This window comes from Loxodonta africana, chromosome 4 (genome assembly GCF_030014295.1).
Source record: "Loxodonta africana isolate mLoxAfr1 chromosome 4, mLoxAfr1.hap2, whole genome shotgun sequence".
Taxonomy (NCBI): domain Eukaryota; kingdom Metazoa; phylum Chordata; class Mammalia; order Proboscidea; family Elephantidae; genus Loxodonta; species Loxodonta africana.
Genome location: NC_087345.1, coordinates 99,254,658 through 99,268,569, shown reverse-complemented (window position 1 = coordinate 99,268,569; position 13,912 = coordinate 99,254,658). Strand labels below are relative to the sequence as shown.

Sequence of the window (13,912 nt, the reverse complement as noted above, 5' to 3'; positions counted from 1 at the left end):
TCGATTCCAATACATTTATTTTCAGGGCTGTTTAGATATTTGGGATACAATATTGACTTGATTCCCATCCAAATTAGCTTCATACTTGAAGGTGTATGCATTCTAACCTGAAATATTTAGTACAGACTAATATTTGTAAAGATATGCATTGTATATGATTAGAGGCCAGGCTGAAATATCCCCATAACAGGCAACACCAAAAAACTCAAGTGAATTTGAGTAACAAACACTAATTAATGGTTTAAATATAGTTTCAACTAAGCTAATACTAGGTTCTTTAAAAGCCAGAAGTAGAATAAAGCAGCATGGGCCCAAATGTGATACTATTCCCTGTGTCTGAAAGTATAACAAACTGCATAAAGTCACCAAAATAGCCATCTTGAGGAATGAAAGCCATTTTTCAATACACTGTGTATTTTTTGGCTCACAGACTGAGACACAATACCTGCAAAAGGAGACATAGCAGGAAACCTAGGAATTGTTAACATTTTGTGTCTGTCATTAAAAACCGACCTTCACTTGCTATTTTTCTACATATTTTAAGTGAGAAAATTAAATACCAAAATTTGTTAATACAAGCTCTGTAGCCTTGGGCGAACTATTTATCCCCAGCTATAAAATTGCAATAATAGTTGTATTTAACTCATAAGCTTGTTTCGAAGATTACATAAGTTAAATCATGTACAACTTTAATACAGTATGATACAAAGTACCACACACAGTATCTACCATCAGAAATGTTAGCATCCTTACTGTCATCATACCCCTTGATTTAAATACTAATAATAATGCTTTCATTTTCATAGTCTCTGTTTCTAAATGTCACTAAGATTTATGTGCACAGGTGTGACTGAAAACTACAAAACATGAATGGGGGCTAGGAAACCATCTACTTTTATGTAAATGTCCAGAATATGTATATGACTGGATGATTTAAAAAATATTAAGACATGGCAGGCCTAATTCAGCCAAAGTTTCTATTTCTTGGCTTTTAGTAATACAAAGATGTTCAACAGAATATAAATTACTGACTCATAAAATATACCTAAAAAGCCAGAAAATAATTTGCATAGGAGAAGGGGATCTGTTGGAAAAACTACATCAGCAGATGTTTATTTCCATAAGCATGGAAGATTAGAGTTTCTAAAGAGTCCTCTTAACAAAAAGAAACTAAGTCTTTAATAAAAACTACTTTTTAATGAATACTGAACTCACATGATTTATAAGAACTATCGAGTCTGTCAAGGCTGCACCTCGAAAACTAATTAACTATCTCTCTCTCAAACACATACACACACTCACACCAGACACACACATTCATATTCTGAGCTCAAATCTAATCGGCAAGCAATGAATAGCAAGGAAAGAAGCTGCTCTAAGGGCAAATACTGATAACAGCCCTGTGGTATAGAGACTAAGCTTGCTAGCAGAACCTTCAAAGTAGATCTGATCCTGGGTGTTCTGCATTAAGCCAGGAGCCCTGGTTAGCAACACACTTTGTTTTCTAGTAGAAACAAATGAAAATCTTCTCTGTAGGAAAGCGCATGCTATTTGAACTGTCACCCCCACCTCACAAATCCATGAAGTAATAGTAAGTAAATATGAGTTTGCAATCAAAGATCACCAAACATAGAAAGAAACAACCCAACATAAGACAGAGTTAGCAGAAACATACTACTTGGCTACCAAGTATTTCAGAAGAGGAAACTGTCAGAGACAGAATATAAAATTATTACATATCAAAATGTTTAAGGAAACATGAAATGCAATTACAAATATGGGCAATTATAAAAAGAGTGTTTGGGAACTCTGGTGTCATAGTGGTTAAGAGCTACAGCTGTTAACCAAAAGGTTGGCAGTTCAAATCCACTAAGCGCTGCTTGGAAACTCTATGGGGCAGTTCTACTCTGTCTTATTGGGTTGCTATGAGTTGGAATCGACTTGATGGCAACAGGTTTAAACAAAATAAACTGGTAGATTTTGCAGAGAACCAAGTAGAATTTTTTTAATTGAAAACAATATATTTCAAAACAAAATTCAGAGGTGAATGAAATATAAGATTAGAAACTGCCAAAGTGAGAAATTGCAAAATGGAAAAAGGAGCTGCTTGAATGAAGCACAGAGAAAGAGAAATAAAACATGGAAAACAGAACAAGAAGATCTAATACAAATGTAATTAGGATCTCACGGGAGAGAAAAGATCTAAATGCAAAGTTTGATTAGAGAATGGATGGTAATTTTCTAGGACTGTTGGAAGAAAAGAGGAGTAGAAACTAATGAAATAAAAACAAAGGAGATAGGGAAAGCCCAGAAGAGATACAAAAAGTCAGTAGTTGGTTCTTTGTAAACACATACAATAGGCAATATCCAGGTGTAAGAGATCTATTAAAAAGAAGAGAGAAGGCATAAATAATAGAAACAAAGTGGGGCACAACTATAGACAGGGCAGCACTTAAAAAGATAAGAAAACACTGTGAAAATAATTTAGCCTAATAAATTGAGCTACTAAGAGAAATGGTCAATATTTAGAAAAAAATCTAGCCTTTTAAATAAATCCAACTAAGACATAAAAACCAAAATAGTCCTATTACCATTGGAGAAATTCAATAAAGAGTTAGAAACTCTTTCCACAAAGAAACATGAGACCCAGATGGTTTTCCAGATGGGATCTACCTAACTTTCAAGACACAGATTACTCAAGTATTACACAAAATCTTCCAGAGAATGGGAAAAGAGGTAATATACCCTATTTTATTCCATAAGGTCAATAATACCTTGATACCAAAATCAAACAGACAGTAAGAGAAAGGAAAATTACAGGACTATGGGCCACTTTCACTATGAAAATGCATGCATACAATTTTTAACAGCAGTGTGTTTAAAAAGAAAGAAAGAAAAGAAAAACCTTGATCACGGTTGGCTTAGTATTAGAAAATTTATAAAAATTAATTCACCAGAATAAGATGAAATATATTCATCTCTATATACGCAGAAAAGTATCTGAGTAAATATCATACCCAAACCCATTCCAGTGCCTTCAATATCATATAGATCATTAAAAATGGACTCACAGAAAACTAGGACGATAAGCTTATCTGCCAAGAGCCTACAGCAAATATTATTCTTAACATAAAACTATACAAGTATTCCCCTTAAAATTCAGAAAAAAGGCAACAAGGACTACTGTCATCACTTCTACTCAACAGTCTATAAAAGACTTATCTTGCAATAAGAGAAAAGTAAATGAGAATTATAATGATTAAAGTAGCAGAAACATAACTGCCATAATTCACAAATTATATAATTATCTACATAAAAACCAAAAAGAATCTACAGGTGAATTATGAGCATTAATTAGAGCAATGGGTCAGGTGGCTAGATTTAAAAACAATAATCCAAACAAAATCAACTGCATTTCTACCCACCGGCATCAATGTTTTTGTCGTGCCTTAAGTGAAAGTACATTCTAATAAAAGTTGTGCGTGACTAATTTGAAAGGAAATAATACATATTACTGAAAGACAGTTTAAAAGACCTACATAAATGGAGAGGTAAATGTTTTACGAAGACTTCACCTGCTGGTTCTAAACTTTTTATGGAGAAACATAAATGTGGAATTGGAGCAAGGATAGAAAAAAAAGGGCTGACTGACCAAGGGAATAGAGGGACTACATTCGGACTTACATGCATATATAAGTTTTATATCTGACATGGAAGATTCTGAGGAAATGAGAGAAGCTGTTCAATGCATAGGTCAAGAGCAATTGGTTTTCCTAATGAAAAAGGAACAAACCAAAACCCCCCCAAAACCCATTTCCATTGCGTCGATTCCAGCTCTGTAAGAACAGAGTAGAACTGCCCCACAGGTGGTTTCCAAGGCTCTGTAAGTCCTTACGGTAGCAGACTGTCACATCTTTCTCCTGAGGAGCAGCTGGTGGGTTCAAATCACTGACCTTTCAATTAGCAGCTGAGTGTTTAACCACTGCACCACCAGGGCTCCAAAAGAAACAAAACTGGATCCCTAAATGATATCATATCAAAAAGTTTATTCCAAATGGATTACAAATTTAAATGTGAAAGAACAAATTTTAAAACATCCTCAAGAAAACACGGTAATATGCTTGCACCTTGAGCTACGGAAGGATTTCTTGAAATAAAAGTGTTACCTCTAAAAGAAGAGATTTATAAATTTTGCGGCGTTATATGTTTTACCAAAAAAGAAAAATTAGTAAAAGATATTTTTAACACATATATACCAAGGAAGGTTTGAGTATCAAGAAGTTATTAAGAGCTAAATATAATAAGAATACAAACAACACATTAGTAAAAGGGGCAATGCTTTCTTTCCCCACAGAAAAGGTAATACAAATGGTGAGTAAATGCATGAAAACATATTCAAACTTATTGGTAATCAAGAAACTAAAAATTATGTCTATAGTGAAATATATTAAATCTATCAGATTGTCAAAAATGAGAAATCTGAAGATACCTTGTGTTAATAGGGATACAGTCAGTAGGAACGCTTATACACTATCAATAGACGTATAAATTGGTACAACTACTTTAGAAAATAATTTGGTGCATCTTGCAAAGTTGAACATTAGCACACTTAATGACATAACAATTGTATTCCCAGGAATATACCCTAGCTCCCACAACAAAGTTCATAGGAAAAAAATAACAAAAACAGAATTAGCCCAAATATCCACATGCTATTGTTGTTAGGTGCCGTCAACTCAATTCCAACTCACAGCAACCCCATATGACAGAGCAGAACTGCCCCACAGGGTTTTCTAGGCTGTAATCTTCAAGGGAGCAGATCTCCAGGTCTTTTCTCCCGCACAGCAGCTGGTGGGTTCAAACTGCCAATCTTTCAATTAGCAGCCGAGCCATTAACCATTGCACCACCTGGGCTCCTTAAATGCCTGCTTATAGGATATAAAGATACAAACTGCAGTATTAACCCACTGGACTATCACACAGCAGTGAAAATGTACGCACTACAACTACAAGCGAAAACAGAAGAATCTTAGAAATACAACATTGAGTGAAATAAATCATGACAGACTAATATACAATATGAAACCATTTTTTTAAATAATTTTTATTGTGCTTTAAGTGAAAGTTTACAAATCAAGTCAGTCTGTCACATATAAGCTTATATACACCTTACTCCATACTCCCACTTACTCTCCCCTTAATGAGTCAGCCCACTCCCTCCTTCCAGTCTCTCCTTTCATGATAATTTTGCCAGTTTCTAACCCGTTCTACGCTTCTATCTCCCCTCCAGACAGGAGATGCCAACAGTCTCAAGTGTCCACCTGATATCATTAGCTCACTCTTCGTTAGCATCTCTCTCCAACCCATTGTCCAGTCCCTTCCATGTCTGATGAGTTGTCTTCGGGAATGGTTCCTGTCCTGGACCAACAGAAGGTTTGGGGACCATGACCGCCGGGATTCCTCTAGTCTCAGTCAGACCATTAAGTATAGTCTTTTTATGAGAATTTGGGGTCTGCATCCTACTGTTCTCCTGCTCCCTCAGGGGTTCTCTGTTGTGCTCCCTGTCAGGACAGTCATCAGTTGTGGCCGGGCACCAACTAGTTCTTCTGGTCTCAGGATGATGTGAGTCTCTGGTTCATGCAGCACTTTCTGTCTCTTGGGCTCATAGTTATCGTGTGACCTTGGTGTTCTTCATTCTCCTTTGATCCAGGTGAGTTGAGACCAATTGATGCATCTTAGATGGCCGCGTGTTAGCATTTAAGACCCCAGATGCCACATTTCAAAGTGGGATGCAGAATGTTTTCATAATAGAATTATTTTGCCAATTGACTTAGAAGTCCCCTTAAACCATGGTCCCCAAACCCCTGCCCTTGCTCTGCTGACCTTTGAAGCATTCAGTTTATTCCAGAAACTTCTTTGCTTTTGGTCCAGTCCAGTTGAGCTGACCTTCCATGTATTGAGTATTGTCCTTCCCTTCACCTAAAGTAGTTCTTATCTACTAATTAATCAGTAAAATAACCCTCTCCTACCCTCCCTCCCTCCCCTCCTCATAACCACAAAAGTATGTGTTCTTCTCAGTTTATACTATTTCTCAAGATCTTATAATAGTGGTCTTATACAATATTTGTCCTTTTGCCTCTGACTCATTTCACTCAGCATAATGCCTTCCAGATTCCTCCATGTTATGAAATGTTTCACAGATTCGTCACTGTTCTTTATCGATGCGTAGTATTCCATTGTGTGAATATACCATAATTTATTTAACCATTCATCCGTTGATGGACACCTTGGTTGCTTCCAGCTTTTTGCTATTGTAAACAGAGCTGCAATAAACATGGGTGTGCATATATCTGTTTGTGTAAAGGCTCTTATTTCTCTAGGGTATATTCCGAGGAGTGGGAGATAGATTTCCAAAGTGGTTGTACCATTTTACATTCCCACCAGCAGTGTATAAGAGTTCCAATCTCTCCGCAGCCTCTCCAACATTTATTATTTTGTGTTTTTTGGATTAATGCCAGACTTGTTGGAGTGAGATGAAATCTCATCATGGTTTTAATTTGCATTTCTCTAATGGCTAATGATCGAGAGCATTTTCTCATTTATCTGTTAGCTGCCTGAATATCTTCTTTAGTGAAGTGCGAGTTATATCCTTTGCCACTTTTTGATTGTGTTGTTTGTCTTTTTGTGGTTGAGTTTTAACTGAAACCATTTTTTACAAAATCAAAAAGAAGCAAAACCAAACAATGTCTTGTTTAGGAACATATACATATATATAACTATTTCTTTAAAGAAGATGAAAAGAACCGGCAAATACAAAATTCAGGGTACTGGCTACTTCTTGGTGAAAGCACAGAAATGAAATAAAGACTGTGAGCACAGATCACACAATAATATTGAACAAAGCTTTAGCTCTTAAATCTGGTGGTGGATTCATGGCTGTCCATTTTAGCATTTTGCTTTATAATTTTATTATAAATTATACAAGTTACATACATATTTTTTGTGTGGATCAAAAAATATGTATGTAACTTGTATAATTTATAATAAATATTATATAATAAAACACTTAAAATATATCAAACTTTGAACAACACCTGATATTTGATATTCAGCAAATATTCTTATTCTGTAAAATTCAAAGAAGCAGACTCAAACAGTAACAACTGTAATCAAGAAAACCAATCGAAATTATTAAAATTTAAACAAAAGGAAAACCACCTTCAGAACATTACTTTAAATAATTCAGTAAGTAATGCTAAAAGCTAAATTTAATTTACAAAATAACTTACCTAATGTGTCACATTTCTCTCTGCTTCCACAAATGTCTTCCCTTGAAACAAAAGGTTTATTTTGAAGCATTTTTAGAAAATATTTTCATAATATGTCAAAGATTAAAAAAAGCTTTAACTATGCCATGACTATTATCACAAGCCAGCTTCCAAACTCTAGTTCTTATCAAATGCTCAGTAAGGTTAAGCTAGAATAATGCACCATTTGTGCATATCAGTAAACAATGTTATATAGAAGTCATTGTTGTAAACAGTTAAAACATAAACCAAGTTTAATAAAAAGCCTTCTAAGTGTATTGTGCATTTCTCTAGTTTTCATTATACAATATATGTAATATAATTACTCTTTTCTTAATGATTCAATGTTAGTATAAACTTAACCCATTATTCTCTCTAAAAAATAATGCTCTCGAACTTTACGAAGTTCTTCAATTTTTTTTTTTTTTTGCTTCTGCATTAATTATCCCCTGACCATTCAATTCTGTAGCTCTCTTCTTTTTCCTTATGGTTTCCTCTCATAGCCCTTTTTTCTCCTATCTTTAACCTGTTATATTCAATCTTTGTTGCTTGGACTCTAACTAAAACCCAGGGCAAAACCAAAGACTGACAATGCAGTCCTGTCTATAAAATTAAGTCAACTCTGCTTTAGTTTGGAAAAGAGAAAATACATGAACTACATGTCAGCTATTTTACATGGATAAAGACTTTCAGGCTCTGGAAACCCAAGATTTCTCCAAGTCTGACCTCTAAATGAAGGATGTCTTTACTTTGATCAAGCAAAAAGTAAATAAATAAGCAACAAACTATGGGTTTTTATAATCTAAATATTCCGGTAGCATCCGTGATGCTGATACAAAGGTTTGAATTAACAATGTATAGCAGTGCTTGTAAAATGGATATTAATTTTACAATAGGAGAAGCTGTTTTCATATAATTAACTAGGGTTGAGAACAACCCTCAAAAAAGCAGCCTGGAAATTAAGATATACATTGACCATCAAAACAAGGAACAGTTTAAAAAGTAGAAGGAATCCAAAAACATGGGCAACCAAAGAAATACAAAAGCTCTTCTTCCCAAGCCACTGAAAGATAAAGTAAGAAATGAATAAAACCCGCTCTTGGTTCCATAATCATGTTCATTTTCAAGTATTATTCTTGATTTCTCTCATTGTGTCACTAACATGGTAAAAAGAAAAAGAGATTATTTTGTTTAGGTCAATTCATTGCCTTGCAACCTGACATTGCTAATTTCCTAAGGAACCAATCAATTAGTACTCTGCTCTGAAAGAAGAGAAGAATACTTTCACTCAACAGTTTATTACGTAATTAAAGTACTCATACAGAGTATTTCCATGTATTATCCACAGTTTTTAAGATAACAAGAAGTATCAGTGACCATGCAGGGGAGGAAAGGCAAACAACTACAGTTGGAAGGATAATTTCTAAAACTATACCTAGTGATGAGAACAGCAGTGTCATGGTGGGAAGGGTGGGCATCATCAAGAACATTCTGAGTTTGCTGCCATAAACAAAAGTTGCGTAAAGTGGTAGCTGCATTGAAACTGATGACTGGTCCTTCCTACACAAAAAACAAGCGATTCGATATTATGTCAAAACGCCCACACCCTCTTTTCCTCCCAGATTTATCAACATCAATAGAATTTATCAAGCAGCATATTTATCAACAAATGAAGAAGTGGCATCATCTACCTCTCATATATTTACTACTCAAACATATTTTAGCCATACCTAAAACATTATGATCAAAACTGACCTCTAATTAGATCTTCTCTGTGTAACCATCCAATATTTAGGATTAACAAACTTTTATTAAAAATTACCATAGTTTAAATCCTTCAACATTAGGATTATAAAACTAAAATATCGGAATGTTTTTAACCATGGATGATTAATTTTTGTTACCTCCTCTGCTCAGTTAAACTCTTTGTGGTTGTCCATTTATATACTTACTTCCATTTAATTCCAACATAACAGAAAAAGGTAATCTTGCTCCTTTTCAAATCAAGTTTTTTAAAGTAAATTTTAAAAATGTATCTCTTTCTAATAAGAGCTTTGTGATCTAAATACATTCCCACTAATTTTAGACCTGTTTCTTACCTGCTCATTGTGGATTATAACTAATTTTACAATTACTATATTTATAAGATTTCCAATACTTGAGTCCTTGTAGATTGCTGCAACCTGCAGGAGAAACAAATGTAGGCTTAGATGCCTAAAACGAGTATTTCTTTTCAAAAGTTCTTTGAAATCGGTCCTAGAGCATCAATTCCCCAATTTAGCTGCACACTGGAATCTGCCAAGTAATTTTACAAAATCCTAATGCTCAGGCCACTTCCCTTACAATTAAATCAGAACCCCTGGAGTCAGAACATAGGCATCAGTATTTTTTAAAATACTTCAGTATTTTTTAATGATTCCAGTGGAAAGCCAAGTGTGAGAACAAGTATCCTAGATCTTACTACTCAAAGACTTGTCTGTGGACCAGCAACATCTGTATCACCTGGATCTAGTTAGCAATGCAGAATCTCAGGCCCCACCTGGACCTAGTGAATCAGGATCTGCATTTTAACAAGATCCCCAAGTGATCTGAATGCACATTAGTGCACATATAAAGCTTACGATTTGCTGCAGAGACCAGTAGCAAAGCCACCACTTCATCGGCCAATGTCTACACAAAGTCTAACATGATTGTGGCCAGTGCCTTTCTTTTGTACCAAACAGAGTACCACCAGAACCTGTGCCAAAGGCATCTCTGAAGCTATGGACAGTGTAGGGTTGGCATGGACAGAAATACAAATTGTAGCACTTTACCACTGTTTTAGCTGCAGAGCCACAAATGCTTACAGACTTGTCATCTCTACCTGCAGTAATGCCGTTCACTCTGCTGGTAGCGTTTTTGGCAAGAGTGGTGGTAGCCCCAGTGGGATGAACATAACGTCAGTTAAGACAGGGACAGTCGGATGACTGGCAATTCCAAGTAGGTCTGTTTGCACTGCAGTACCATCCACTTTAAAGTGGAAACCATGAAAATTTATACTTCAGTTTATAAATATTCATTTTACATGCAGCTTTTTAAAAAATGTCCACTTTAGAAAACAAAGTATACTCATACTTGTGACTTCAGAGCTACCCTTTAATCCTATGAGTTTAAATGTAGATGCTTTTCTAAGTCAAATTACAAGGTGGAGCAATTAATGCAGCACTAATGTATGGAACAAAGGCTCTTTTCCCCTAAAAATGAAAAACAGTTGTGAGAACTTGTGTGATGGAGAACATGCATTCCCAGTACTCCACAGAGAAAACAGCTTAAACATTATGAGGTGTCTAAATGGCTAATAACCATACTCACATCCCAAAGATACTGACTACACAATGACAACCTGGGTGTTATTAGCTATAAAATACATAACCACAAACACTCAAAACCACGAAAATATTTAGAGCATCAAAAGGAAACAGATGTTACAGTTTTATTGAAAAGTGATCTCTAGCTGGAATTTGGAAACATATTACCAGTGTTTGAAAGTATATTTTAAAATACATTATTCCACCAAAGTTTCTTTAAAAGGTAATTTTAGGGAAAAGTTAGTTAAAATAATTGTTAGGTAGGGTGGAATGTCATGACAGTGAAACCTGTGAGAGCTGGAATTCAGCTGACCTGCCTTGTTTCTTTTGTGTGTCACAAGTTTTCTGCCTTTGATATAGTGCAGTCTTACCACTTTTCCATCACTAGTTTCAGTGGAAAATATTTGAGTTTTCCTTCTCTGACAGGTTTCTACCTTATAAAGGCTCTAGCTTTTGCAGGTTTTACTGTATAAAGCATAGACCTTTAAATTAAACAGACCTAGGTTCAAATTCTGTCACTTTTTGATAACAATACTTATTTGGCTCCTAAGGAGCCCTAGTGATGCAGCGCCTAAAGCTCTCGGCTGTCAACTGGAGGGTCGGCGGCTCAAACCCACCGGCTGCTGTACGGGAGAAAGATGTGGCAGTCTGCTTCTGTAAAGATTATAGCCTTGAAAACCCAATGGACAGTTCTACCCTATCCTACTGGGTCGCTATGAGTCAGAGTTGACTCGACAGCAATGAGTTTTTTTTTAATCTGGCTCCTATAGGGATTAAACAGTGTACAGAAAACATTTAGAACAGGGCCTAGGTCATAGAGACCAATCAAACCCATTGCCTTTGAGTGGATTTTGACTCACAGAGACCACATAGGACAGAGTAGAGCTGCCCCATAGGGTTTCCACGGCTGTGAATCTTTATGGAAGCAGATCGCCACATCTTTCTCCTAAAGAGCTGCTGGTATGTTCGAACCATCAACCTTTTGGTTAGCAGCCCAGCACATAACCACTGTGCCACCAGGGATACTTAAATCAATCACAGCAACTATTATTATTACGGCTTATATAACTTTCTTCCAAAGAAAAGGAATATGTTACATATAATTCCAGTTCTATTACATGTGCTTCAAATTGTTTATCAGAGTATGTCCAAATTAAAAGCAAAGAATCCAAGAACATCACTGTTTCATTTTTTTTAATATTTATTGAATATTGACTACCTGTGAGACACTGTGTTGCTTACTAGATATACAGAGATCAGTAAACCATCACCTCTACCCTCATAAAACTCAGTCTCCTGCAAGTAAAAGACACAAAAACAGAGAGTTCAACTTAAATAAGTCTACACTCTCCAAAACAGAACGAACAACTCAGGTTGGTATTTAGTTTTTATAATAAAATGATGTATTTCATTAAGTCAAAAAGAATGTCTTCTAATTTTTCTAACTGTAAGCACCTCCTCCTGTTTTATTTATTGGTCTTTATATTCTATGGGCTTATATACAATATGTATGCTTTTTACTACATTCAGATGTTTAATAGTGATGTTACTAAATAATTTTATTCAATAAAGCTAAACTGTGATTCAGGCAGATGAAGTCACAAGCCCAACTAGATACTCAAAGGTTTTTCTAATCACCATGTACTATGTGTTTCTCTCATCGCTAATATTCTACCCCATATCAGACTGCCAAGATGTAGGGTACTGTGTTTGCTACTTCTTCCTAACTCAAAAAATATTTGTTGAACGTTTATTGTGTTCTAGGTTTTTTTCTAAGTTTAAACACATTAATTCATTTAATCTTCATAATAAATCTTACAAGATATGAATCAGTATTACACCCATTTTACAGATAAGAAAACTAAGGTACAGAGAAAGTAAGTAACACACTGAAGGTTAGACGGCTGGTAGGCAGCAGATCACAATTTCCAGCCCAGGCAGTTTGGCTTCAGAGCTCTAATTACTTTATCTGACCTTATGGAATTTCAGTCATTCTGCCTTAAGTCCTTTCCATTTAGCAATCTGTACAAAAATTATTTCAAAACCCTGCTACAGTTCATCCTCTAACCCCTTGATGTTGCCTTGCAGTGGTCACTTGACCATAGCCTTCAAGAAATCCTAAGTAGTCAGGAAACCCAGACTTTAGTTCTAGCCCTATTACTAGTTACAAGCCAGCTGATTAACCCTGGAATACGAATTTATCTACTCTTAGTCTCAATGTCTGTAACTGCATTAGGGCACTCAGAACCCTTGATCACAGTGTCCTCATGCACTGAATTGGTATTAACTAAAAAAACCCATTGCTCTCAAACAGATTTTGACTCACAGCAACCCTATACGACAGAGTAGAACTGCCCCCATAGGGTTTCCAAGGAGTGCCTGGTGGATTTGAACTGCCAACCTTTTGGTTAGTGGCCATAGCTCCTAACCACTACGCCACCAGGACTCCAACTACATGCTTTTTTTTAACAGCGGGATGAGGAGGTTATTGGTTATAAAGAACAAAAATTCTGTTCCCAGTTTAGGGAATATTGAATTAAAAAGATTTAAACAGGTATGCTCATGGAGGCTTGAATAGGTTCACAGTAAAATCTGCAAAAGCTGGAACCTATGTAAGGTGGAAACCTGTCAGAGAATGAAAACTCAAATATTTTCCACTAAAATGAGTGACAGAAAAAGGGTAGGACTGCACCCTGTCAAAGGCAGAAAACTTGCAAGACCTGAGAAAACAAGTCAGTCACGTCAAGTTCTGGCCTTAACAGATTTCACTATATATATTAAAACCTCTGAGAAAGAGGTATTCTATGCAGCATTTTAGGTAATTATTCGGACACAGTCATCTCTTTTTTCCCCTTGACACATGTCTCTGAACTAGTATTCCATTCCACAGAATATATCTTAGGAAATTGCTAGGTCAGATTTCTAAACTTCCTATTCTATAATGGCCTATTTTTATATTTTACTGTAACCACTATATTTTGGAGTGCTATTTATGTATTAGAATTTTTATTGATCTGATTAAAATTTATTTAGCCTTTATTCCATAAATGCTTGTTTTTCAGACATACCCTTTATACAGGTCTCATAAATAGTAAACATTGCTTCATGGATATTTCACAAAAAGTAAAGAAGTGATATGAATCATACTGTTTAAATCATGTCTCTACAGAGCTGGGTTTTATTTAAGAAATATACTAGGAAAATTATACTTTCTTCAAAGTATGAAACAAATTACTATCACTATTAACTTACCAACCA

The 13,912-nt window shown here is 35.5% G+C and overlaps 1 protein-coding gene across 1 annotated transcript in view; it reads right to left on the bottom strand.

The window, feature by feature from the left end:
* ADAMTS20 (ADAM metallopeptidase with thrombospondin type 1 motif 20) overlaps positions 1-13,912 on the bottom strand; it is a 215,455-nt gene that overhangs the window by 150,114 nt on the left and 51,429 nt on the right. Inside the window, exons 5-7 of the mRNA XM_064284366.1 lie at positions 9,407-9,490; positions 8,743-8,867; positions 7,290-7,330 (exon numbers count right to left, since the gene is read on the bottom strand). Of these exons, the coding sequence (XP_064140436.1) occupies positions 7,290-7,330; positions 8,743-8,867; positions 9,407-9,490 (250 nt within the window). The remainder of the gene's footprint in view (positions 1-7,289; positions 7,331-8,742; positions 8,868-9,406; positions 9,491-13,912) is intronic.